This window comes from Manis pentadactyla, chromosome 1 (assembly GCF_030020395.1).
Source record: "Manis pentadactyla isolate mManPen7 chromosome 1, mManPen7.hap1, whole genome shotgun sequence".
NCBI classification, from domain to species: Eukaryota; Metazoa; Chordata; class Mammalia; order Pholidota; family Manidae; genus Manis; species Manis pentadactyla.
Genome location: NC_080019.1, coordinates 191,567,503 through 191,589,732, shown reverse-complemented (window position 1 = coordinate 191,589,732; position 22,230 = coordinate 191,567,503). Strand labels below are relative to the sequence as shown.

Below are 22,230 nucleotides of genomic sequence, written 5' to 3'. Positions count from 1 at the left end.
ATATTTACAGATTTTTTTGCTGGAATGGACCTTAGAAGTCAGAACAATCAGCTAATTTCATACATGAAACATTTGAGGCAGAGAAGGTACTGTGAGTTGTTTTGCCACACAAGCCTTTTTCCTTCTAGAGCACCCTTCTTCCTTAATCAGCGTGAATTCTTGAACTTCCCTTCTTCAGTATTAGAGTGACAACATTTCTGAAGCAGAGTGGGACACATACTCTTACAAGTGGATACAGTGTTTGAAATAGTGTTCTTGAAAGCCCTAAGATAGGTGATCATCTTACCTAAATAATAGTATTTTTACAAATGAAGGGAAGAGCTTTTAAATTCATTTGACATTCTGCTGAAGGTTGTGTCAAACAGCTCCTGGTAAAGAGTTCAGGCCTTTCATGCTATAGGAAGACCCTCGATCTGGGTCGGGGGGATATTTCCTCCTTCCTGACTCAGGCTGTGCTCCTGGCAGGAAGACTGCAGAAATGACTGTGCCCTTCTCAGTCATAGGAGACACATAAGGTCCACCTGCGCATCACCATAACGTGCAGGTCAAGGTGGTATCTGCCAGGTTTCTTAAGCTCACCAAGTTCCCCTTTGTATTTGATTAGTATTATGCCAAATCCTATTCCTATCAAACTTACTGGCCTTCAGCACCACTGCCAGCTCCTGCCTGGTTCAACCACCTCCCCTGTGATAGCTGTCATAGTCATTAGCTATGTCCACCAAGCCTTGTCCTAGCTATGTCCACCAATGACAACATTTATTAGTTGTCATTCTACCATAAGAATACAAATAACTGTCAAATCACTGAAACCAGTATAATATTGTATATCAACTATATCAGATAAAAATAAAATACAAAAAAAAACATACAATCATGGATCAAGTTTACATTACTGGAACCCACTATTTTAACATTAGAATAACTGTTAGCTCTAGAAAAGAGTAGATTGATTAATTACATGGTTGACTCTTGAGCAGCATGGGGATTTTTTTTATAAGTATATTAGAAAAATTTTTGGAGATTTGTGACGAAACTTTTCTCTAGCTTACTTTATGGTAAGAATACAGTATAAAATACCTATAACATACAAAATATGTGTTAATCAGCTGTGTTATTGGTAAGGCTTTCCAGTCAACAGTGGACTATTAGTATTAAGTTTTAGGGGAATAAAGATCATACCTGGATTTTTTACTTGGGGTGCAGTACTCCTTATCCTGGTGGTGGCCAGTTGTCGACTGTATTCTTTATGTTTAATCTCAAAGGTATGTGATTTCATCATTAGTAAATAAAAGTGTGTGTATCTCCAGAAGTATGTCTGAATTTCCTAAGTGCTGCATTCATACCAGCCATCCACACTTACCAAGTATTGTCATTTTCTTCAGTTTCAATCAAGGAAAAAAAAATCCCAACATTCTTAGGAAAGTGAGAATGTAATTCACTAATTCATAAATTGTCGTCATTGTTTTTCTTTGATATGAACTTTATCTTATATTACCTGTGAATATAATTTTACCAAAGTTCAGTCTCAGGGGTCTTATATTTTATGTAGGAAAAAATGTAAAAATCAAACTGAAGTTTTTCCAGAAAACACTTCAAAATAATTTGTTGTTTCACATTCCTAATTATCCATTTACAGTTAAATATAATAAAGCATAGGTTCGTTTCCATGTCAATAGCTATAATGTAAAAATACTCTTCTTCTATTAGGTTGTTTACTATGTCTTTGGCTGATACAACAGAAACAAATACAGATGAACACTTCTCCAGGGTGGCGTTAGCAAACAATAGGAGGTCTACAGAATGCAGGAGCAGCCCAGGCACGGGTGATTTTCCAAGGAACAGTAATGCTTCTGATAAGAGTGTTGATTATAGCAGATCTCAGTGTTCCTGCAGTTCAACTTCTCATTATGATTATTCAGAAGACTTTGTTGCTGAATGTTCAGGAACAGCTATTAATACAAATTATTTAGAAAAGCCTGTGGCAAAAGAAAAAAAGGAAAAGAATAAGTACAATCTCTCTAAAATCTCCCAACCTAAAGGTAAGAAGCAAAATTTCCCAACCAAGACCACGTTTCCGGTTATAATGACATTATTTATTTGAAGTGGTCCATATTCAGTTCTCTTGTTTTACCATACTGTAAATATGTAAATATTTAATATGTAATTTTATGAAATATGTAATTTAAATATATTTACCATATTGTGAATATTGTAAATGTGTATTATAAGTGCACTTTTTTAGAAAGAATTAGGAAATAGAGAAATAAGAATTACAAAGAAAGTTACACTTAAAATGTAAAAGCCTAACCCTCTTGCAAGACTTACCCTACTGGAGCCTCCTAATGAAGCCTAGTGTAAACGGATAAGTTAGTTCCATTTTCAGTTAACAGGTGGCCTTGTTACAGAGTGCCACAATACTTGGATTTCACTAGATTCTTGCCTTTCATCTCAGCTGAAGAATCAAGGTTTACGTTGCCAATGAACTGTAAATACCTGTCTCAGCATCCCAAGAAGATGATCTCCAAGTCTGGTGAGGCATATTGGCAAAAACAATCTTTTGAAACAGGTGGTTCAAAAAATGATGATTAATGCATTTCCTTGTGGATTTTAAAAGTACCAAGACCATGCACTCCTAATTGTCCAAACTGGAATTAGCCTTGTTATATCCTTCATCTCCTCACTCCCTGCCTCCCTGCCCAGACTGTGATTACGCCCTCCCACTTTCAGCAATCCCAGACTAGTAAATATTCCTTATATAGAAATGGCCACAACTCTTTTTACTGTGACCCTCAGGACTGCCATCAATCAACAGTTGGGAAACACTTTTTAAGAGTCCATGATATGTGGAGCACATCTGTCAGGGTTACCCAGGGTCTCCTGCCCCCAGCCTGCTGTGACCAAGTATGCTTATAACCTCTGCCACTTCAAGATCATCTAGAATCTTCAGTTCCTCTTATTCCTAGCTATAGAATAGAGATTCTCAATCTAAGACCCAGGTCTGTGAACCCCATCAAATTCTTCGCAGTTTTTGTCTCTTCATGTTTGTGGACCTTGCTAGGGAGAAGGACCCACAGTTTCACCAGATTCTCAAAAGGTTAGACGTCCCCTTTCTAGAGAGGTGAGAGTCCTACACCCACTGATGAGGCCAGGGCAGAAGATGAAAGGTCCAGTTCCTTCTCTCACAGTAGGACACTCTGTCAAAAGAAGTCTGTTCATGGCATTTGGAAGAGATCATCACAACACAACATATATCATGGCTAGGTGCTACAGTTACAGTCCCTTATCCACATTTGGAATTTACGAAGCTCTGAAAACCAAACATCTTATCGTTGGCACTGAAACTGATTTGACAACAAAACTGGATTTAAACTGACAGGACACTAATCTTATTCCATCTGGTGTGAATAGTCATATATTTTGTTGCAAAAATTGACTTTGATTAAAGTGTGCTCCCCAACCCTACTGGGAGTAGGAAAAATACTATATTTGCACCATAAAATATAACCCCCCAAAAATTCTGAAAAAGCCTGGCTCCATCTATACACTACATTTTATAGTGATTCTATGCTTTTGTGAAAGGTAGTTAGCATTTATAAAACTTTTTCTATAAGAAATGGACACATTTTGAGTTAAGTGCCTTATAATTTCACTTTTTAGAGCTAATTCCTCATTTAAATATTCCACAAATATTTATTGAGTCCTTTAAGCAAGATACTTGGTTATTAAATGGGAGCAAGCTAAATTAATTTAGTCACTTCACAGTGCACTAGAATCCTAAATTCCATTATCTGAGTGGAAAGTTTGCTCTCACATGTATACTCTTGTGTATTAATACACTGAAATTATTTTAAATAAATCTTGAATGCATCTTTAACTCAGCTTTTATATGTCCCTTAGGATCCTTCACCAGTGTGTGATGAACTTAAAGCACTAATTGTAGCATCAAACTTTGTCATAGAATGATAGAGTATTTCCTTGGCTTACTCTTTTTTTCCCTTATAGCTTGTGTTTTGCAAGTGTTTGCCAAAGAAATTTAAGCAGCAAGTAATTAATTAATTCTGGGGTAATCCAATTCTAACCCAAAACAAAGAGGCTTAATGTTTTAGCCAGTGCAGTCCCTTCTCAAGAAATGTTCATTTTCCATTCAGCTTTGTGATACATAAAAAGTAAACCTCTGACCCTCACAGGCTACTAACACTGGATTACAAACCATCTATATAGACCTAGAATTCACGAAAGAATAATAACATCAGAGATTATTTTCAATTCCCATCTTAGAAAGTTGATGAAAACATTTTATGGCAGAAAAACAGGAAAACCGTAGGGGTGAAATGAGGACTTCAATTTGATAAGATTTTTGCTCAAATATTGGAGATTTACTTGATGTAAACAGCAAGCAATATATTTCTACAATTTGATTTTCAAAAATTAGTTATTTCCTTCTTTTGCAGAAAATGTACTTTCAGAACTCTCAATCATATGTCCTCCACTGATGTGTTTTGTCAGTACAACACCAAAATGTGCAGTAGTCATTCCAACACTGAAATACCGGAAGGGAAGTAGTTTACCACACTGAACCACTGCAGACAGCTTCGCCCTGTTGTCTCCAGTCTGGTGGGTGTAGGTGGTGTTCAAGAGAGGCCCTCTCTGGCAGACCAACACCAGAAGCCCAGAACAAAGAGGAAGGGCCTTCCTTTGAACCCCTTCTTACCCTGATCTTTGGAGGAAGTAGCTTTATCCTCTAAGGTGGCCTGGAGGAGAGAGAGAACCTGGCAGAGGAGGGCAGAGCCAGCAGGCTCAGCATAAGGAGCATCCCAGCCCCGGCATGTGGAAGGCACAGCCCAAGGAATGGGACAGGACAGCAAGGCCAGATAGAAGGACCCGGGGGACTATGGGGAGGCCGGGGAGGAACCGGCGTGGGCAGAGAAGAGCCAGAGCTGGACTGCAGTGCCTCACAAAGGAGGGGTGAGGGTGAGCCTGGAGACCCGGCCTAGGAAGGGGGAGAACCCACAGCCCCTGAGATGAGTGGGCACAGGCTCAGGCCTGCTCAGGAGCACAGTTCCCTCAGGGAATGTGAGGTGCACATTTTGGCTGACTCTGAACTTAAATATACATGCTTTTGGTGAATTAAGTCTACTGAAGTGTTTTAGCTTAGTGGTTTAAAAATCAGGTACCTTAAGAGTAGTTTAATCATTTAGCAAAACCTGCCTCCTTGTGAGAAATGGGATACCAATCGTAAATTTTTCCACTCTTATTATTGTGGAGGTTAAGATAATGAGATAATAAAACCACTAAGGATAAAGCCCCATTTCAGTGTTCCCTAGCCTGAATTATTATATAAGTATATGTGATACATATAGTATATAATACGAATTTATTCTATATCACTCAAATGCAAGTGGTGTATTTACCTTTCTGAAGTAATCAACTCTGGTTCGTCCCCTCCCACACACCTACTAGGGTAGACAAGAAATTCAGTCTCAGGCGTGTGGGGGGGATGAAGCAAGTGTGGGGGCCTTACATGGACAACACCAGGGAAAGGCCTCCGGTCCTTCACTGTCATCACTTATGTGTTCCTTGTCCAAGCCCATGCAGTATTCCAAAGGCTGACAGCCTGTTTGCCAAGCACCCGTGCCTCTCTGCACATCTAGAACTGGGGCCTTGTCCAGCACTCCCATGGCCAGGGGGTTAGTCCCCCAGTCCCCACTCCTGCTGACTGCTCCCATGTAACCCACCACCCCTCATCCTCTAGTCTCCAGGAGGTCCCTTTCTCCTCCCGGGTCATAGCACCCAAGAGTTGGAAGGCATTACAAGCTGAGGTCAAGTCCAGTCGTGCTGGACACGCTGTAGGACATGACAGCCTGATCCACAGTGCCTGGGTCCAGGGCTCCCCTCGCCAGGGCCCAAGTGCCTGGCCTTGACACACTACAGACCCCTCTTCACTGGCCTTAGGAGGTGCCAACAGTCTGACGTTAACTTTCCAGTTTTAAGTGTGCTTACAAGCCTATTCCAAAGCACTCCAATAGTCAACCATAATCCCTACTAAATTGTTCCCAGTAGGAAAACAGAAACTTTTGGAGGCATAATTATCAAGACAGTCCTTCAGTTACTGATGTGAGGCAGATACTGTGATCGTTCTCAAATCTATGTGGTCTATCATACTCAAGATTCAAATGCTTTCTCCCCAGAAAGCATCCTCTATTTCTATTGGCTCATTTCCATCACAGAATCACCTCTCCTACCACGTATCCCAAACACATTAAGCCAGTGTTTCAGATGACATGTCCACACTTGGCCCAACAGCTTAAGACTAGGACTCAGGGCCATTGGCCAGTAAGTGCCTTTCTCACTCCAGAATGAGGAGCACATTTTTTTAGATTCTAGAATCCAGTTTGAGTCTCTCTCAGAACACAGATATGCTAATATGTATACTAACATGTGCACACATATATATTTACATACACAGATACACATACATACGTAAACATCAAGCACGCATACATAAAGGATAGTAAGTAGCACAGGCTCACAGACCTGGTTTTGTCCCACCACTTACTAGCTGTGGCCCATTGGAAAGTGACATTGCTAAGCATCAGTTTGTTTATCTTTAAAATGGGACAATATAATGATGTTACTCACACATTTGACATAACTCAAATTCAGTTATGTTTGGTGCTTATAAGTTTGGCATAATATTGTTTGGATACTTCTTGTTTAAAATAGATTACTGAACACAGCCAGCCAATGACTTCATTTAGTGCCCAAAGTAACAGAGGAAAAATTGGCTGTGTTGTATTATTTATTGAGAGATGGAATATCTGTGTTTATACTCTAAGCAGGTTAATGGCTTTTAAGGGTCTTTTTGAATATGTGAGATCTTCATATATAATGTTGACCTCCAATTTTACACTCATACTGTTGGAAGGATTACATCGGATTATCTTCATAAAGCATTTAGTTCAATGTTTAATGTATCATGAGTCCTTAATGTTATCTATTATTATGGTTTTTAGTATAACTTTTGTAATAGAAGCAAATACAAGTTTTAGAGTCAAATTAGACCTGGCTTGTAATCCATTCTGTGTCACTTTGTGGTTATGTAATATTAGACAAGTGACTTAGAATCTCCAGCTGTAAGATAGACTACTGCTGACCTTAAAGAATTGTATTAAGTGAGCTATCTATATATAAAGTACCTAGCCTGAAGTGTGGGTATTCATTAAATGTTAGTTCATTACCCTTTTAGTTTGTATTTGTGTGCAGGGTGGGTGTCACACATGCATGCATATTCATATGCCTACATATCTATATACATAGCACTAGTAACAGACTGGATTATCTGCTTACACAGGCCAGAAGGAAATCTCAGTTGAAAGAAGGCACAAGTGGAATGCACTATTTTTAAGTTCTCAAACCAATGTGATTAACCAAAGAAGAGATGCTCTGACTCGTCGCATACTCTCAGCAAGGCTTCATAAGGTTAAAGAGCTAAAAAATGAGTTAGCTGATATACATCGTAAACTGGAGACCACGGTCATAGAAAACCAATTTTTGAAACAACTTCAGCTCAGGCACTTGAAAGCTATAGGAAAATATGAGAATTCACAAAATAATCTACCTCAAATTGTGGTTAAACATCAGAATGAAGTAAAAAACTTACGGCAGCTACTCAGGAAATCCCAGGAAAAAGAAAGAACTGTATCTAGGAAACTTAGGGAGACCGACAGTGAACTACTGAAGACTAAGGATGCCTTGCGTGAACTGCAGAGACTTTCTGAAGACAAAAATCTTGAGGAGAGAGAAGAACTTTCTCAAAGATTGTCTATTCTTACAACAAAAATGGAGGCAAATGACAAAAAAATACAGGTCTGTATTGCAGAGGCCTAAAATTTTTAAGATTCCAGAATTAATATGGAGAGGGTACACATGGGTCATATTTGCCCAGTGTAAAGAAATGTCACCAGCCACTTCGCTGGGCAGGCCACATGAACCATGTTGTCTGAGGGATAGTGGGGTTGAAGGAGAGGCAGAAACAGCTCAGAACTGGACCCGCTCCCAGCTCCCCTTCTGGGGCTGGCTCGCCTACCTGGAAGTCACTGTTCTCTAAGGCAGCCTAGCTACCAGTGTCAGGGGCTGGTCAGGGGCTGAAAAGGTTGGGTTGGCCTGTGCGCAACCTCTTAGAAACCAACCCACTGCTTCTCACCCTTCCTTGGAAGGCCGCTTCCCTATAGACCTAACAGTGGGTGCTTCGCCTCCTTTGCCTCATCCTCCCTCAACCAATTTGTCAATCACTGCCACACAGCCAGGGTTGGTATTTGAGAAATAGAAATTTTTCCAGTTAATACGACTGGGAACAGGGAGAAAAGAGGAATTAAAATCACTGAAGAAATAAATCCATTGATTTTCCTCAATAGCTCATGGCTGACAAAAACTTCGGGATTACATCATAAGGGATGATTTGGGAATGCACCCTGAGAATATTGAAAGTTCTGCCTCTTATTGAGACAGTTCTTGGTTTCTATGGGCATAAACACAAATGGAATTAATTTACTATTTAATTCCTTAATACATGACAGTGAGAGACAAGTATTTTTTTATGATCTTAAAATAATAAAATACCAAGTTCATTTGACCCATTTTTTAATATTACTATTTCTTCTTTGGTAAAATCCTCTACTTTCAAAGAGAATTTTGTCACATAAAACAGATATGTGAGCTACAGAAAATAATAAGCAAACTTGTTTTCACTCATGTAGTTAGTGCACCAGAGTTCTATTATTTGGCCTTTTAGGTAATATTGGGTCCCTTTAAGCATGTCTATCATGTAAAAGTAAATGCATTTTAGCTCATCTACGTGTTTTTACATAAATTGTTTAACATTTATGTTATATTTTTATATCTATAACCAAAACCAAAAAGAATTCAAGAACTAATTATTTTCTTTTCAGAAGCACCCAGTTGTATGGGAGACTTCACTGGTTATAGGGTATTTAGTTGGGGAAAAACGTGGGTCAAAACATGTAGGGTTTTTTTAAGTTAATATTTTAGAAAGTGTAATTTTTAGTGATTATATTATACTTTTAGCTTATCATATTTCCCACTTTTTTTAAATGAGAAAGTATTAATGCTACAATAGGAGAAACCACATGCTGTGGAAAAAGAAAACCCAAAGGCCCTGGCCAAGCCTCTGTGAGAGCCTTGATCTCCCATTAGTAGCTCCCATTCCAGAGAGAAGGTGGTAGACGGCAGCAAGGCCTGCTAAGCCCTGTGTGTAGGCAGTTACTGGGCTAAGTCATTCCTTTTGCTGTCTTATAATTCCTCTGTGGGTGTGGCTCTGTGAGCCCCCAGTGGGCCTGATCTCAGAATCACAGTCCAGGACAGTCTGCACCGATGCCAGACGACCCTTTAGCGAGCGAGGCTTGAAAGATTTTTGACCATTACCCTATGCCAAGATGGCAGGATAGTTCATTTCTGCAGAACTGCTTAAAGTATGACATTGGTTATTTTTATTGATTATCAGGTCTGTTCCAAAAAATTTTTTATCAAATTCTAGAGTGTAAAAAACATTAGGCTTGAAACATGTTTATTCTCTAGCATTAGAATCTGGGCTTTTTTTGCCTTTTGTGTGTGTGGTTATATTTAGTTCTAATGTATGTGCTTATTATACAGGCCATCCACTAAAACTGTATTAAAATTCCCACTTGTCATCAATATAATTAACTCCACTACAATTGAATTTTCTAATAATATGACATTGGTTATGTGATAGTTGAAACATTTACTGTTTTCAGAGCTTGGAAAAACAACTAGGGTTGAACAACAGAGCCTTTAACCGGCAGTTGGCTATTGAGAATCGGAAGACTTTAGCTGCTCAAACAGCTACGAAGGCTCTGCAAGTGGAAGTAAAACACCTTCAACAGAAACTTAAGGTACTTCTTTTAAAGCAAACTGTAGCAAAATCTGTGAAATTCTGTTTCCCAAAATATCAGTTATTTATGCTTATTATGTCTTTAAATTACTTAACTCTAGGAATATGCTTCTCAAATTAACCTTTTTCTCTGCAACCAGATGAACAGATAGAGGATCTGAAATTATTATAATGATTTAGCCTGGTGAATGTGAATAATTAGAAAACTTAAAGCTCTGTTCTATTCATTACCAAAGAGTAATTATTTTTATTTCTTCACATGAAATAATATTTAGTTAACATTCTAATGGATCCCAAAAGAAGTTTTTAAAATTTAAAAATTAATTTATAACATTAAAGGTTTGGTGTAATTTTAGTGTCCCAGAAATTTATTTTAAAGCCTCACTTACAAATATGCTTGCAAAATCTGTCTTTTAAAGTGTGCTTTAAAAATAAGAATTAAAAATATTTATTTGTTCAGACTTTTGCTATCTTTCTGCCTTCAAGATTTCTAAAATGTCCAACAAGTTGGAAAAGCTAAATAAGACACTTAAGAAATAGAGCTCTTTCAGACTTCAGTTAGTAAATCTTGTTTGATTCTTTAAGACAAGAATCTTTAACTCTTTTATGACAGGTGGGGAACTCAGATTTCCCCAGGAGCTTTTAGAGCACTCAGAGACAAACAGAATGAAATTTTAAAAAGTTGAAAAGTATTGACAAATCAAAAACTCAGAGGCAAAGGAAAGATATGGGGGGGAGGAAGATGGATGCAAATTAACCCTTTGTAAAGCTGGACAAAGAGTTCTGTTTCTTTCTTCTCTGGAGTCTTAGGAAACTTCAGAATATGCCAGAAAATGGGTGTGGCCATAGCAACCAGCTTAGAAATCTAACAGGAGAGGCCTCTAGATCCACTGGTGGAGGCAAACACACACACACATATGGAGAGACAATCAAGGAATTTTAAAATAAATTGTGTGCTTTCCTATGCAGCCATATGCATAAAAATACTATGCAGCCATTAGAAAACAATTTTCACAGAAATGCTTAGCACTTAATGAAATGCTTAATGAACAGAAAGAAAATTCTGTATATAGTAAGATCCAAATGTATCTTTAAAAAGAAAAGTAACTTACTTCCTCCACACAGTGGATTTCTGTGCATCTGTTAAAAGGAAGGAAAACTCTTTACATAGTGATGTGGAGGAAACTCCAGGATATGTTAGTAAGTGAAAAAGCGAAGGCAGAGGAAAGTGTGTAGTAGGCACCATTTAAGAAAAGGAGGCGATGCAAACATATCCATATATTTATTTGCTTATATTTTAAAAGAAAAGCAATAGAGGGATAACAATGGAAATGGGGAGATTATAATAGAGTAGAACACAGATAGTTATAGAACCTAAGTCTCTTTGAATATTTTTTTGGTAGATTTGACTTTGGAACCATGTATGTATTTCTGCATAATTATGAAACAGAATGAAATTTTAAAAAGTTGAAAAGTATTTACAATTCAAAAACTCTAGAGATCAAGAGATCTCTGAAATAAAAGGGGTTATAGAGCCATTATAGATGCAGCCAGAACAGGACTGAGTGCTGGGACAGGAAGTTTCTGCTTCACCAGCAGCAAGGCTTGTTAACAGAAAGAGCTTGTCTGCCAGACTCTGGAGGAAACAGGGCATATTTATGAGAGGTCTCAAGGAAAGAAAGTTCTTCAAATTCACTTTGGCTACAGATAAGGAAGGTGGGCAAATGCAAATCTGGGAAAGTCTGGGAACAAGTGGTTAGTCCACAGAGAAGGCTTGTGGATTGATTGCTGAAGAAAGTCAGACACTGGTCACACGCAAGGGGGTTGTAGTAGCTCTGGGGACCTTCTAGGTAATTGTTTAGATGACTACATCCAGGAACGTGAAGTTTTTGGTTTAGCTGTGGACTGCAGCTATTGGCTGATGACCCTCACTTGTCTCTCTCATTCTCTGGCCCTTATATCACTTAATTTGAGGACATTTAAGAATTTTTCTTTATTCCCTAAAATCCCAAAGTAAAATGAAAACAGTGAACCCACTGTGCATTCTCGTGTTGGAATAATGTCATAGAGACACGATTCCAAGCAGCTTAAATCATGTTAATTTCACTGCATTTGCCTAGTGAAATGCATTCTTGGTGGTCATGTTGATACGGTTATTTTGAGACTGTTATGTGTATCTTAAGGGATAAAGCACATAATGAATTACATTGGTGTCATTGAGAATTGGGATTTGGGAATGGAAGGAAGAGAATACTGAAGTAATATAAGGTCAAATAAAAATCCTGTAGTCTTGATTGTGAATTAAAATGAAAGTATGAATTTGTAATATCTTTTATCTTAAAAAATGAATACGTATTTCATAATGCAAACAACTCAAGAGCTATGCATATTCCTAGTACCCAGATTATGGTCTTCAAATGCCATACCCCACTAAAAAGAACCACGGTGCCTTAAAAAATTCTAGGCCTAGAGCATGCTACATGAAGTAGGCCACATGAGCCTACGACGTTTTGTAATACAAAATCAAGGAAACTATGAAGAACTATTAGGGTAATATCAAAGAGGCTCAGAAGCTGTCTGGAATAGATTCTTACGAGCCAAAGACCATGCACTTTGAGAATCAAGGACAACTTCATGGATTGAAACTTATCAAATAAAGAGAAATCCTCAAGTTCATAATGATACTTAAAAACAAAAGAGACACAAAATAGAAATACCATTTGACCCAGGAATTCCACTCCTAGGAATTTACCCTAAGAATGCAGCAGCCCAGTTTGAAAAAGACAGATACACCCCTATGTTTATCGCAGCACTATTTACAATTGCCAAGAAATGGAAGCAACCTAAGTGTCCATCAGTAGATGAATGGATAAAGAAGATGTGGTACATATACACAATGGAATATTATTCAGCCATAAGAAGAAAACAAATCCTACCATTTGCAACAACATGGATGGAGCTAGAGGGTATTACGCTCAGTGAAATAAGCCAGGCAGAGAAAGACAAGTGCCAAATTATTTCACTCATATGTGGAGTATAAGAACAAAGAAAAAAACTGAAGGAACAAAACAGCAGCAGAATCACAGAACCCAAGAATGGACTAACAGTTACCAAAGGGAAAGGGACTGGGAAGGATGGGTGGGAAGGGAGGGATAAGGGGAGTGGGAAGAAAGGGGGCATTACAATTAGCATGTATAATGTGGGGGAAGGCACGGGGAGGGCTGTGCAATAAAGAGAAGACAAGTAGTGATTCTACAGCATCTTACTATGCTGATGGATAGTGACTGTAATGGAGTTGTGGGGGTGACTTGGTGAAGGGGGGAACCTAGTAAACATAATGTTCCTTATGTAATTGTAGACTAATGATACCAAAAAAAAAAAAAAGACCACATGAGAAGGGATGTGAGACAAAACAAAACAAAACAAAACACACACCTCAGTGATGAGTCAGTCACATTAGAGGATACTAGAGAACAGCACTGTTTCAAATACTGGTAAATAAAGGAAAATAATTATTTTTATTTTTCCTGTACTCACAGTAGAGTTTCTGAGGAGGGAAACTCTGATTATAAAAGCACCCCCATTAACAATGAAGAAAGGATGCTAAGATTAAAATATCAATATTTTGGAACTCCTAATGAATTAATGCATTGAAGCAATGATCATAATGGCTGCTATCATCTCAAAAGAGACACCATCAGACATTATACACTTTCTGACTGATATACACACCACCACCTATGGAGTGTTTTTGCTGAAAAAAGGTACCTAGATCTGATTAAACATTTAGGTCTAACTACCAATTTAAAAGAAATATAAGGGGCAAAGGAGTGTGATAAATAGCACTGCAGGGATGCAATCAGCAATATCAGACTGTGGAAACACTACAACACAAAACCTAATTTCCACAATAAATAAATAGCAAAGCAGAACAAATAAAAGAAATAAGGTGGGAACTTAATAGATTAAAAGAGACTATGAGAAAAACTAAAAAACTAAAAAACAACCCAATTCAAAAATGAGCAAAGGACGTGAACAGACATTTCTCCAAAAAAGATATATAAATGGCCAATAAGCACATGAAAAGATGCTAAACTATTAAGAAAATGCAAATCAAACCCTTAGGGTGGCTATTATAAAAAAAACAGGAATCAGATGTTGAGAAGGATGTGGAGAAATTGGAACCATTATGCACTGTTGGGGGGAATGAAAAATGGTACAGCCACTATGGAAAACAGTATGGCAGTTCCTCAAAAATTAAAAATGCATATGATTCAGCAATTCTACTTCTGGGCATGCCCAAAAGAATTAAAAGCAGAATCTTGAAGAGATACTTGTACACCCATATTCATAATAGCATTATTCTCAATAGCTAAAATGTGAAAGCAACCCAAGTGCCCAACAACAGATGAATAAAGTGGGGTGTATACATACAGTGGAATATTACTCATCCCTAAAAAGGAAGGCAAATGTGACACATGCTACAACATGGATGAACCTCGAGGACATTATGCTAAGTAAGCTGGTCACAAAAAAGAATGCATGATTCCACTGATATGAAGTACTTGCAGTAATCAAAATCATAAACACAGAGTATAATTGCTAGGAGCTGGAGGAAAGGGGAAATGAAGAGTTTGTTTAAAGGAGACAAAGTTCAGTTCTTCCAAGATGAAAGAGCTGTGAGAATGGATGGTGGTGATGGTTGCACAAAAATGTGAATGTAGTTAATGTTACTGAACTGGACACTGAAAATGATTAAAATGGTGAATTTTATGTTATGTGAATTTTACCACTATTTTAAAAAGAGAAAAATACCCACTGGATTGCACACTTTGAAAGGGTGAATAGATATGGGATCTATCAGTAAAGCTGTAAACAAATTTTTACAAAGTCTAAGAGACTTATTAATCAAGTTCAATGTTTTGGACCTTATTGGATCCTGATTCAAACAAACATTGAAAAAAAAAGATAGGACAGTTGGGGAAATGTGAAACAAACTGGAGATTTGATGATGTTAAGGGATTATCATTGATGTGGGGTTTTTTGTAGATTAAATGTTGATATTGTGGTTAGGTTTTAAAAAGGATGCCCTTGTCCATTATAGAAACATAGTGAAATATTTGCAGATTAAGTTATACAATGTCTAGATTTCTATGATGTCTAGAATGTCCATCTGCAGCTGGGGACTGGGATCAAAGAGCGTGGGTAGGCAGAGGGAGAGAGCATGAATTGTCCATTAGTGAAGCCATTCATCAGCTCATGGAGCTTCTCCATACTATTCTCTCTACTTTTGTATATTTTTATAATAAAAGTTTTTCAAAGGGAAAAAAGTAAGAAAAATTACATATTTTATGCATAAATGAGTTGAAACAGATCAAGAAAATGGGCTAAGTACATGCTTTTCATCCCTGCCTGCCAAAACTCCATAGAAATGACAGAAAACATATTTTTATAATAACCTATAACACCAGAAAGGATACCACAATTAAACCAGAAATGCCAGAGAATTTCTGGAAGATAAAAAGCAGGGTTTTTTTGACTGATGGGGAAACCAGACACAGTAAATCACAGCACAGAAAGAGGGCTGGCAAGGTAACAAGAATAGGGAGAGAAACCCCCAATCTCAGAATCAACCTAGGTGGCCAGTAGGAGCACAGCCTTGGGGCAGCCATCCTTCTGTTTGTTTGAACCAGTGGTCCTAGCAACTTGGCAGCACATTAACCATCTAGGAAGCTTTGAAACCTCCACTACCCTGACCACACCCATATGAAATCTGAATCTCTGCATGGCATCAGGAATCAGATTTATTACAGTCACAAGAGGTAGGGGCCCCAAGCCACATTCACCAGCAGATAAACAGGGATTCTAATTTGGGCTGAGAAAGACATTTTTCAATCTGGCCTCAAATGTTGGTAGTGATAAACTGTGTCTAACTTCCCTCCCTTCAAAAACCCCTGTGAAAGTAATGAGTAAGGACTATGAAAGAAAATAGATACACAACAACAAAGAGAGCTGGGGACAAGCCAGCAGCAAACAGTAGCAATCTGGACACAATTTACTGAAGACAAAGTGGGTGGAAGCATTCCAGTGGGTGATGCAGAGTGGGAGCCACACGAGGAGATGTTTGGAGAGGCCAGTGGTTGGTAGCTGTGGGGGACAGGAGTGAGAACTTCTGAGAACACGAACTGACTGTTCTCTCACCTGCCCACCCTCCGCCTCAAAAGCTCACATGGCATCAGAGAGCCCACCATATTCCAACAGCCATAAAGTCTCCCCTAGAACATGAATAAATTGCGTGAGAAGAAATGGGCAACTGGTGTAAATGCTGGTACCCCAGAGTTAAAGCCCTTTAGAATAAGTTCTGAAACTTGGGAGGCACTCAATCAAATAATTATCTCAAAGTGAAGCCTGCCCACCAACAAGTCCTTCTGATTTACCCAGAACCAGCCTGCCTTCCCATTCAAGAAAGAAGGCAACCAAAGAAGAGAATTTCCACATAAAACTCTAAGTAAAATAGGATGATTAAACAAGATGGCAGGATGAGAAGTGAGGAAGAAACCTCCTCCCAAAACCACATATAACATGAAAATACAGCAAATACAACTAATCCTGAAAGAGAGACTGGAAAGATTATTGCGACAGACAGCCTACATCTGGGGAAAAGAGAAGATCTCATGGAAAAGGGTAAAGTAGCAAAGCCATGATCCAGTGGAACCAAGCTCTCCCCTCCAACCCCAGCTCACCAGCGGGAGAAAGAGAAATGGAGCAGGGAAGGGTAGAAGCCCAGGACTGCTAAACACCCACCTCTGGAGATCTGCTCCAGGAGCACAAACCCACATTACATGGTGCTGTGGAGACTACAGGGATTGGAAAGCAAAGACAGGCAGAATACTTGGAGAGATTCAGATTCCAGCTGGTTGTGGAGAACAGGTACCCACAACCAGCCATTTGGGACAAAATAAAGGTGGGTACTTTGAAAGACTTCCCAACAGCAAGAGGGCTGCTGAAGGGGCAAGGATTACACAGAGCTTGCTGCTCAGGAGAAAGGATGGTCGACAAAATTGTCCCAGCACACTCAGCCCAGCAGGTTAGGAACTCTCAGGAGTTCCTGGCTGACATTGCAGTGCTGAGGCCCCCTACTATGATACACAGCCTGCCACTCTTTCCTTCCAGCCACCACCAGTTTGCAAACCAGCTGCCCCTGCCATCAAACCAGGCCAGCCAGAGGGTGGCCCTTCCTACAGCAGCTACAAGGGTGTATGTAGCATAGAGACTCCTCACTGCATGCTTGGCCCACTGGCTGCAGCAGTGGATGCAGGCACTGCAGCCAGGAAGCAGGGAAGACCTCTTTCCTCCCATCAGGCACTGGCACCACTCACCTGTGACCCCTGTCATCATTCCAGGGGCTGAGCAGCTCCAGAGAGTAGAGCCTCTGGGCACTAGAGGGTGCTGACTACACAAAGTTATTATTCCATAGTAATCATTAGGAATATGAAATGGAAAAGAACATGGTACAAACAAAAATCCCACAAACACCAGAAACAAGGCTAAGTGAAACAAATCACCCATCTTCCTGATAAAGATTTCAAAATAAAAATCATAAACATGTTCACAGAGTTACAGAAGAATGTTCAACACCTCAGGGAGGACTTTAAGAAAGAAAAACTTTGAAAAACACAGTATCTGAAATGAAACATATAATGGAGGGATTTAAAAGCATATTAGATGAGGTAGAGGAGACAGTAAGTGCAATAGAAATTAGACAACAGGATTACAAAGAAGCTGGGGCACAGAGAGAAAAAACCCAAATGAAACAATATTCACATTTTAGGGATACCAGAAGAAGAAGAGAGAAAAAAGGGATAGAAAGTATTTTTAAGGAGTTAATTCCTGAAAACTTCCCCAGTCTGGGGAAGGAAATAGTCTCTCAGGCCATGGAAGTGCACAGATCTCCAACACAAGGGACCCAAGGAAGACAACGCCAAGACATTGATTAAAATGGTAAAGATCAAGGACAAGGACAGAGTATTAAAAGCAGCCAGAGAGAGAAAAACGATCACATACAAAGGAAAACCCATCAGGTTATCATCAGACATCTCACAAGAAAGCTTATAGGCCAGAAGGGAGTGGCATGATATATTTAATGCAATGAAACAGAAGGGCCAAGAGTACCCGGCAAGATCATCATTTAAATTTGAAGCACAGATTAAACAATTTCCAGATAAGCAAAAGTTGAGTGGATTTACCTCCCACAAACCATCTCTACTGTGTATGTTGGAAGGACTGCTCTAGATGGAAGTGCTCCTAAGGCTAAATAGCTGTTACCAAAGAAAATAAAACCATGGTAAAGGAATTTGACCAGTTAATTACTAAGCAAATGCAAAATTAAATCAACTACCCACAAAGTCAATCAAAGGATACACAAATAATACAGAATATGATTTCTAATTATTTAAAGAGTGGAGGAGGAAGAAAAGGGAGGGAAAATACCCTTTAGATTGTGTTAGAAATAGCATAAAAAGTGACTTAAGTTAGACTGTTAGTAAAGAAGCTACCCTTGAACCTTCGATAACCACGAACTTAAGGCCTAAAATGGCAATAAGTACATGCCTATCGATAGTCATCCTAAATGTAAACGGACTGAAAGCACCAATCAAAAGACATAGACACATCTGTATGCTGCCTACAAGAGACTTACTTCAAACCCAAAGACATACACAGACTAAAAGTGAAGGGATGGAAAAAGATATTTCATGCAAGTAATATGGAGAAAAAGGCAGGAGTTACAGTATTTGTATCAGACAAAATAGACTTCAAAACAAGAAAGTAACAAGAGACAAAGAAGGATATTATATAATGATAAAGGGGTCAGTCCAATAAGAGGATATAACCATTATAAATATCTATGCACCCAACATAGGAGCACAGTGTGAAACAAATAATAATGGAATTAAAGGGGGAAATAGACTGCAATGCATTCATTTTAGGAGACTTCAACACACCACTCACTCTAAAAGGACAGATCAACCAGATAGAAAATAAGTAAGGAGAAAGGGACACTGAACAACACATAAGAACAGATGGACCTAACAGACATCTACAGAACACCACCCAAAAGCAGCAGGATACACATTCTTCTCAAGAACACATAGAACATTTTCAAGAATAGATCACATACTAGGCCACAAACAGAGCCTCAGTAAATTCAGAAGGATTGAAATTATACCAACCAGCTTCTCACACCACAAAGGTATGAAACTAGAAATAAATTATGCAAAGAAAACAAAAAGCCCAAAAACACATGGAGACTTAACAACATGCTCCTAAATAATCAGTGGGTCAATGACCAAATAAAACAGAAATCAAGCAATATAAGGAGACAAATGAAAATATGTCAACACCGATGGCCATCCTGCCTAAAGCAATCTACATATTCAATGCAATCCCTATCAAAATACCAAAAACATTCTTCAATGAACCAGAACAAATAGTTCTAAAATTCCTATGGAACCACAAAAGACACTGAATAGCCAAACCAATCCTGAAAAGGAAGAATAAAGCTGGGGGATTACGTCCCCCGACCTCAAGCTCTACTACAAAGCCACAGTAATCAAGCCAATTTGGTACAGGCACAAGAACAGACCCACAGACCAATGGAACAGACTACAGAGCCCAGATATAAACCAAGCATATATGGTCAATTAATATATGATAAAGGAGCCATGGACATACAATGGGCAAATGACAGCCTCTTCAACAACTGGTGTTGGCAAGACTGGACAGCTACATGAAAGGGAATGAAACTGGATTACTGTCTATCCGCATACACAAAAGTAAACTCGAAATGGAACAAAGACCTGAATGTAAGTCATGAAACCATAAAATTCATAGAAGACAACATAGGAAAAACCTCCTGAATATAAACATGAGCAACTTTTTTCTGAATGCATCTCCTCAAGCAAGGGAAACAAAAGCAAAAATGAACACACGGGACTACATTAACCAGAAAGCTTCTGTACAGCAAAACACACCATCAACAGAACAAAAAGGCATCGTACAGTATGGGAGAATATATTTGTAAATGACATATCTGACAAGGGGTTAACATCCAAATATATATAAAGAACTTATACGCATCAACACCCAAAAAGCAAATAACCCAATTAAAAAATGGGTGGAGGATATAAACAGACAATTCTCCAAAGAAGAAATTGAGATGTTCAACAGGCAAATGAAAAGATGCTCCACGTCACTAATTATTAGGGAAATGCAAATAAAAACTCAATGAGATATCACCTCACACCAGTTAGGATGGCCAGTATTGAAAAAAGAACAAAAAATACAGGCGAGGATGTGGAGAAAGGGGAAACTTCCAACACTGCTGGTGGGAATGTAAATTAGTTCAACCATTGTGGAAAGAAATATGGAGGTTCCTCAAAAAACTGAAAATAGAAATACCATTTGACCCATGAATTCCACTCCTAGGAATTTACCCAAAGACTATAATTTCTCAGATTAAAAAGGACATATGCACCCCTATGTTTATTGCAGCACTATTTACAATAGCCAAGATATGGAAGCATCCTCAGTGTCCACCAGTAGATGAATGGATAAAGAAGATGTGGTACATGTACACAATGGAATACTATTCAGACATAAGAAAGAAACAAATCCTACCATTTGCAACAACATGGATGGAGCTAGAGGATATTATACTCAGTGAAATAAGTCAGGTGGAGAAAGACAAGTGTCAAATGATTTCCCTCATTTGTGGAGTATAACAACAAAGCAAAACTGAAGGAACAAAATAGGAGTAGACTCACAGACTCCAAGAAGGGACTAGCAGTTACCAAAGGGGAGGGGTGGGAGAAGGTGGGTGGGGAAGGAGGTAGAAGGGGATTGAGGGGTAATATGTTTAGTACACATGGTGTGGGGGATCATGCGGAAAACAGTGTAGCACAGAGAAGGCAAATAGTGAATCTGTGGCACCTTACTACACTGTTGGGCAGTGACTGCAATGTGGTACAAGGGGACACATAACATAGGTGAATTAATAACCACATTGTTTTTTCGTGTGAAACCTTCATAAGAGTGTGTATCAATAATACCTTAATAAAAAAAAAAGGAATAAAAAAAAGGAAATAAAGAAAATAACACCACAAAATCTGTGGGATGCAGTGGAGGCCATGCTAAGAGGGAAGTATATTGCAATACAGACCTGCCTCAGAACAATCCCACATGAACAGTCTAAACTCACAATTAATGAAACTAGAAAAAGAAGAACACATGAGGCTCAAAGTCAGTAGAAAGAGGGACATAATAAAGATTAGAGCAGAAATAAATAAAATCAAGAAGAACAAAACAATAGAAAGAATCAATGTAACCAAGAGCTGATTCTTTGAGAAAATAAACAAAATAGATAAACCCCTAGCAAGACTTATCAAGAGAAAAAGAGAATCTATACACATAAACAGAATCAGAAATGAGAAAGGAAAAAATCACTAGGACACCACAAAAATACAAAGAATTATTAGAGAATACTATGAAAAATTATATGCTAACAAATTGGATAACCTAGAAGAAATGGACAACTTTCTAGAAAAATACAAACTTCCAAGCCTTACCCAGGAAGAAATAGAAAATCTGAACAGACCAATTACCAGCAATGAAATTGAGTTGGTAATCCAAAAACTACCTAAGAACCAAACTCCTGTACCAGATGATTTCACCGCTGAATTTCATCAAACATTTAGTGAGGACCTAATACCAATCCTCCTTAAAGTTTTCCAAAAAGTAGAAAAGAAGGGAATACTTCCAAGCTTATTCTGTGAGGCCAGCATCACTTTAATACCAAAACCAGGCAAAGACCCAACCAAAAAAGATAATTACAGACCAATATCCCTGATGAACATAGATGCAAAAATACTCAACAAAATATTAGCAAACCGAATTCAAAATTACATCAAAAAGATCATCCATCATGATCAAGTAGAATTCATTCCAGGGATGCAAGGATGGTACAATATTTGAAAATCCATCAACATCATCCACCACATTAACGAAAAGAATGACAAAAATCACATGATCATCTCCATAGATGCCGAAAAAGCATTTGAATAAATTTAACATCCATTCATGATAAAAGCTCTCAACAAAATGGGTACAGAGAGCAAGACTGCAACGTAATAAAACAATATACAATAAACCCACAGCCAACATCATACTTAACAGCAAAAAGCTAAAAGCTCTTCCTGTAAGATCGGGAACAAGCAACGATGCCCACTCTCCCCACTTTTATTCAA

The 22,230-nt window shown here is 38.5% G+C and overlaps 1 protein-coding gene across 10 annotated transcripts in view; it reads left to right on the top strand.

Moving 5' to 3' along the window:
• LCA5L (lebercilin LCA5 like) overlaps positions 1-22,230 on the top strand; it is a 49,421-nt gene that overhangs the window by 3,815 nt on the left and 23,376 nt on the right. For 4 of the 10 annotated variants that reach the window (XR_008998517.1, XM_036899291.2, XM_036899293.2 and 1 more), the window contains exons 1-4: positions 1,431-2,039; positions 2,384-2,530; positions 7,352-7,866; positions 9,792-9,929. Coding sequence is in view for 9 of the 10 variants with exons in the window: in XM_036899291.2 (XP_036755186.1) it covers positions 1,718-2,039; positions 2,384-2,530; positions 7,352-7,866; positions 9,792-9,929 (1,122 nt within the window). In the remaining variant the exon portion in view is untranslated. Of the gene's footprint in view, positions 1-1,430; positions 2,040-2,383; positions 2,531-7,351; positions 7,867-9,791; positions 9,930-22,230 lie in introns of those variants that run through there. The other 6 variants (XM_036899284.2, XM_036899285.2, XM_036899290.2 and 3 more) reach the window with 4 other exon arrangements.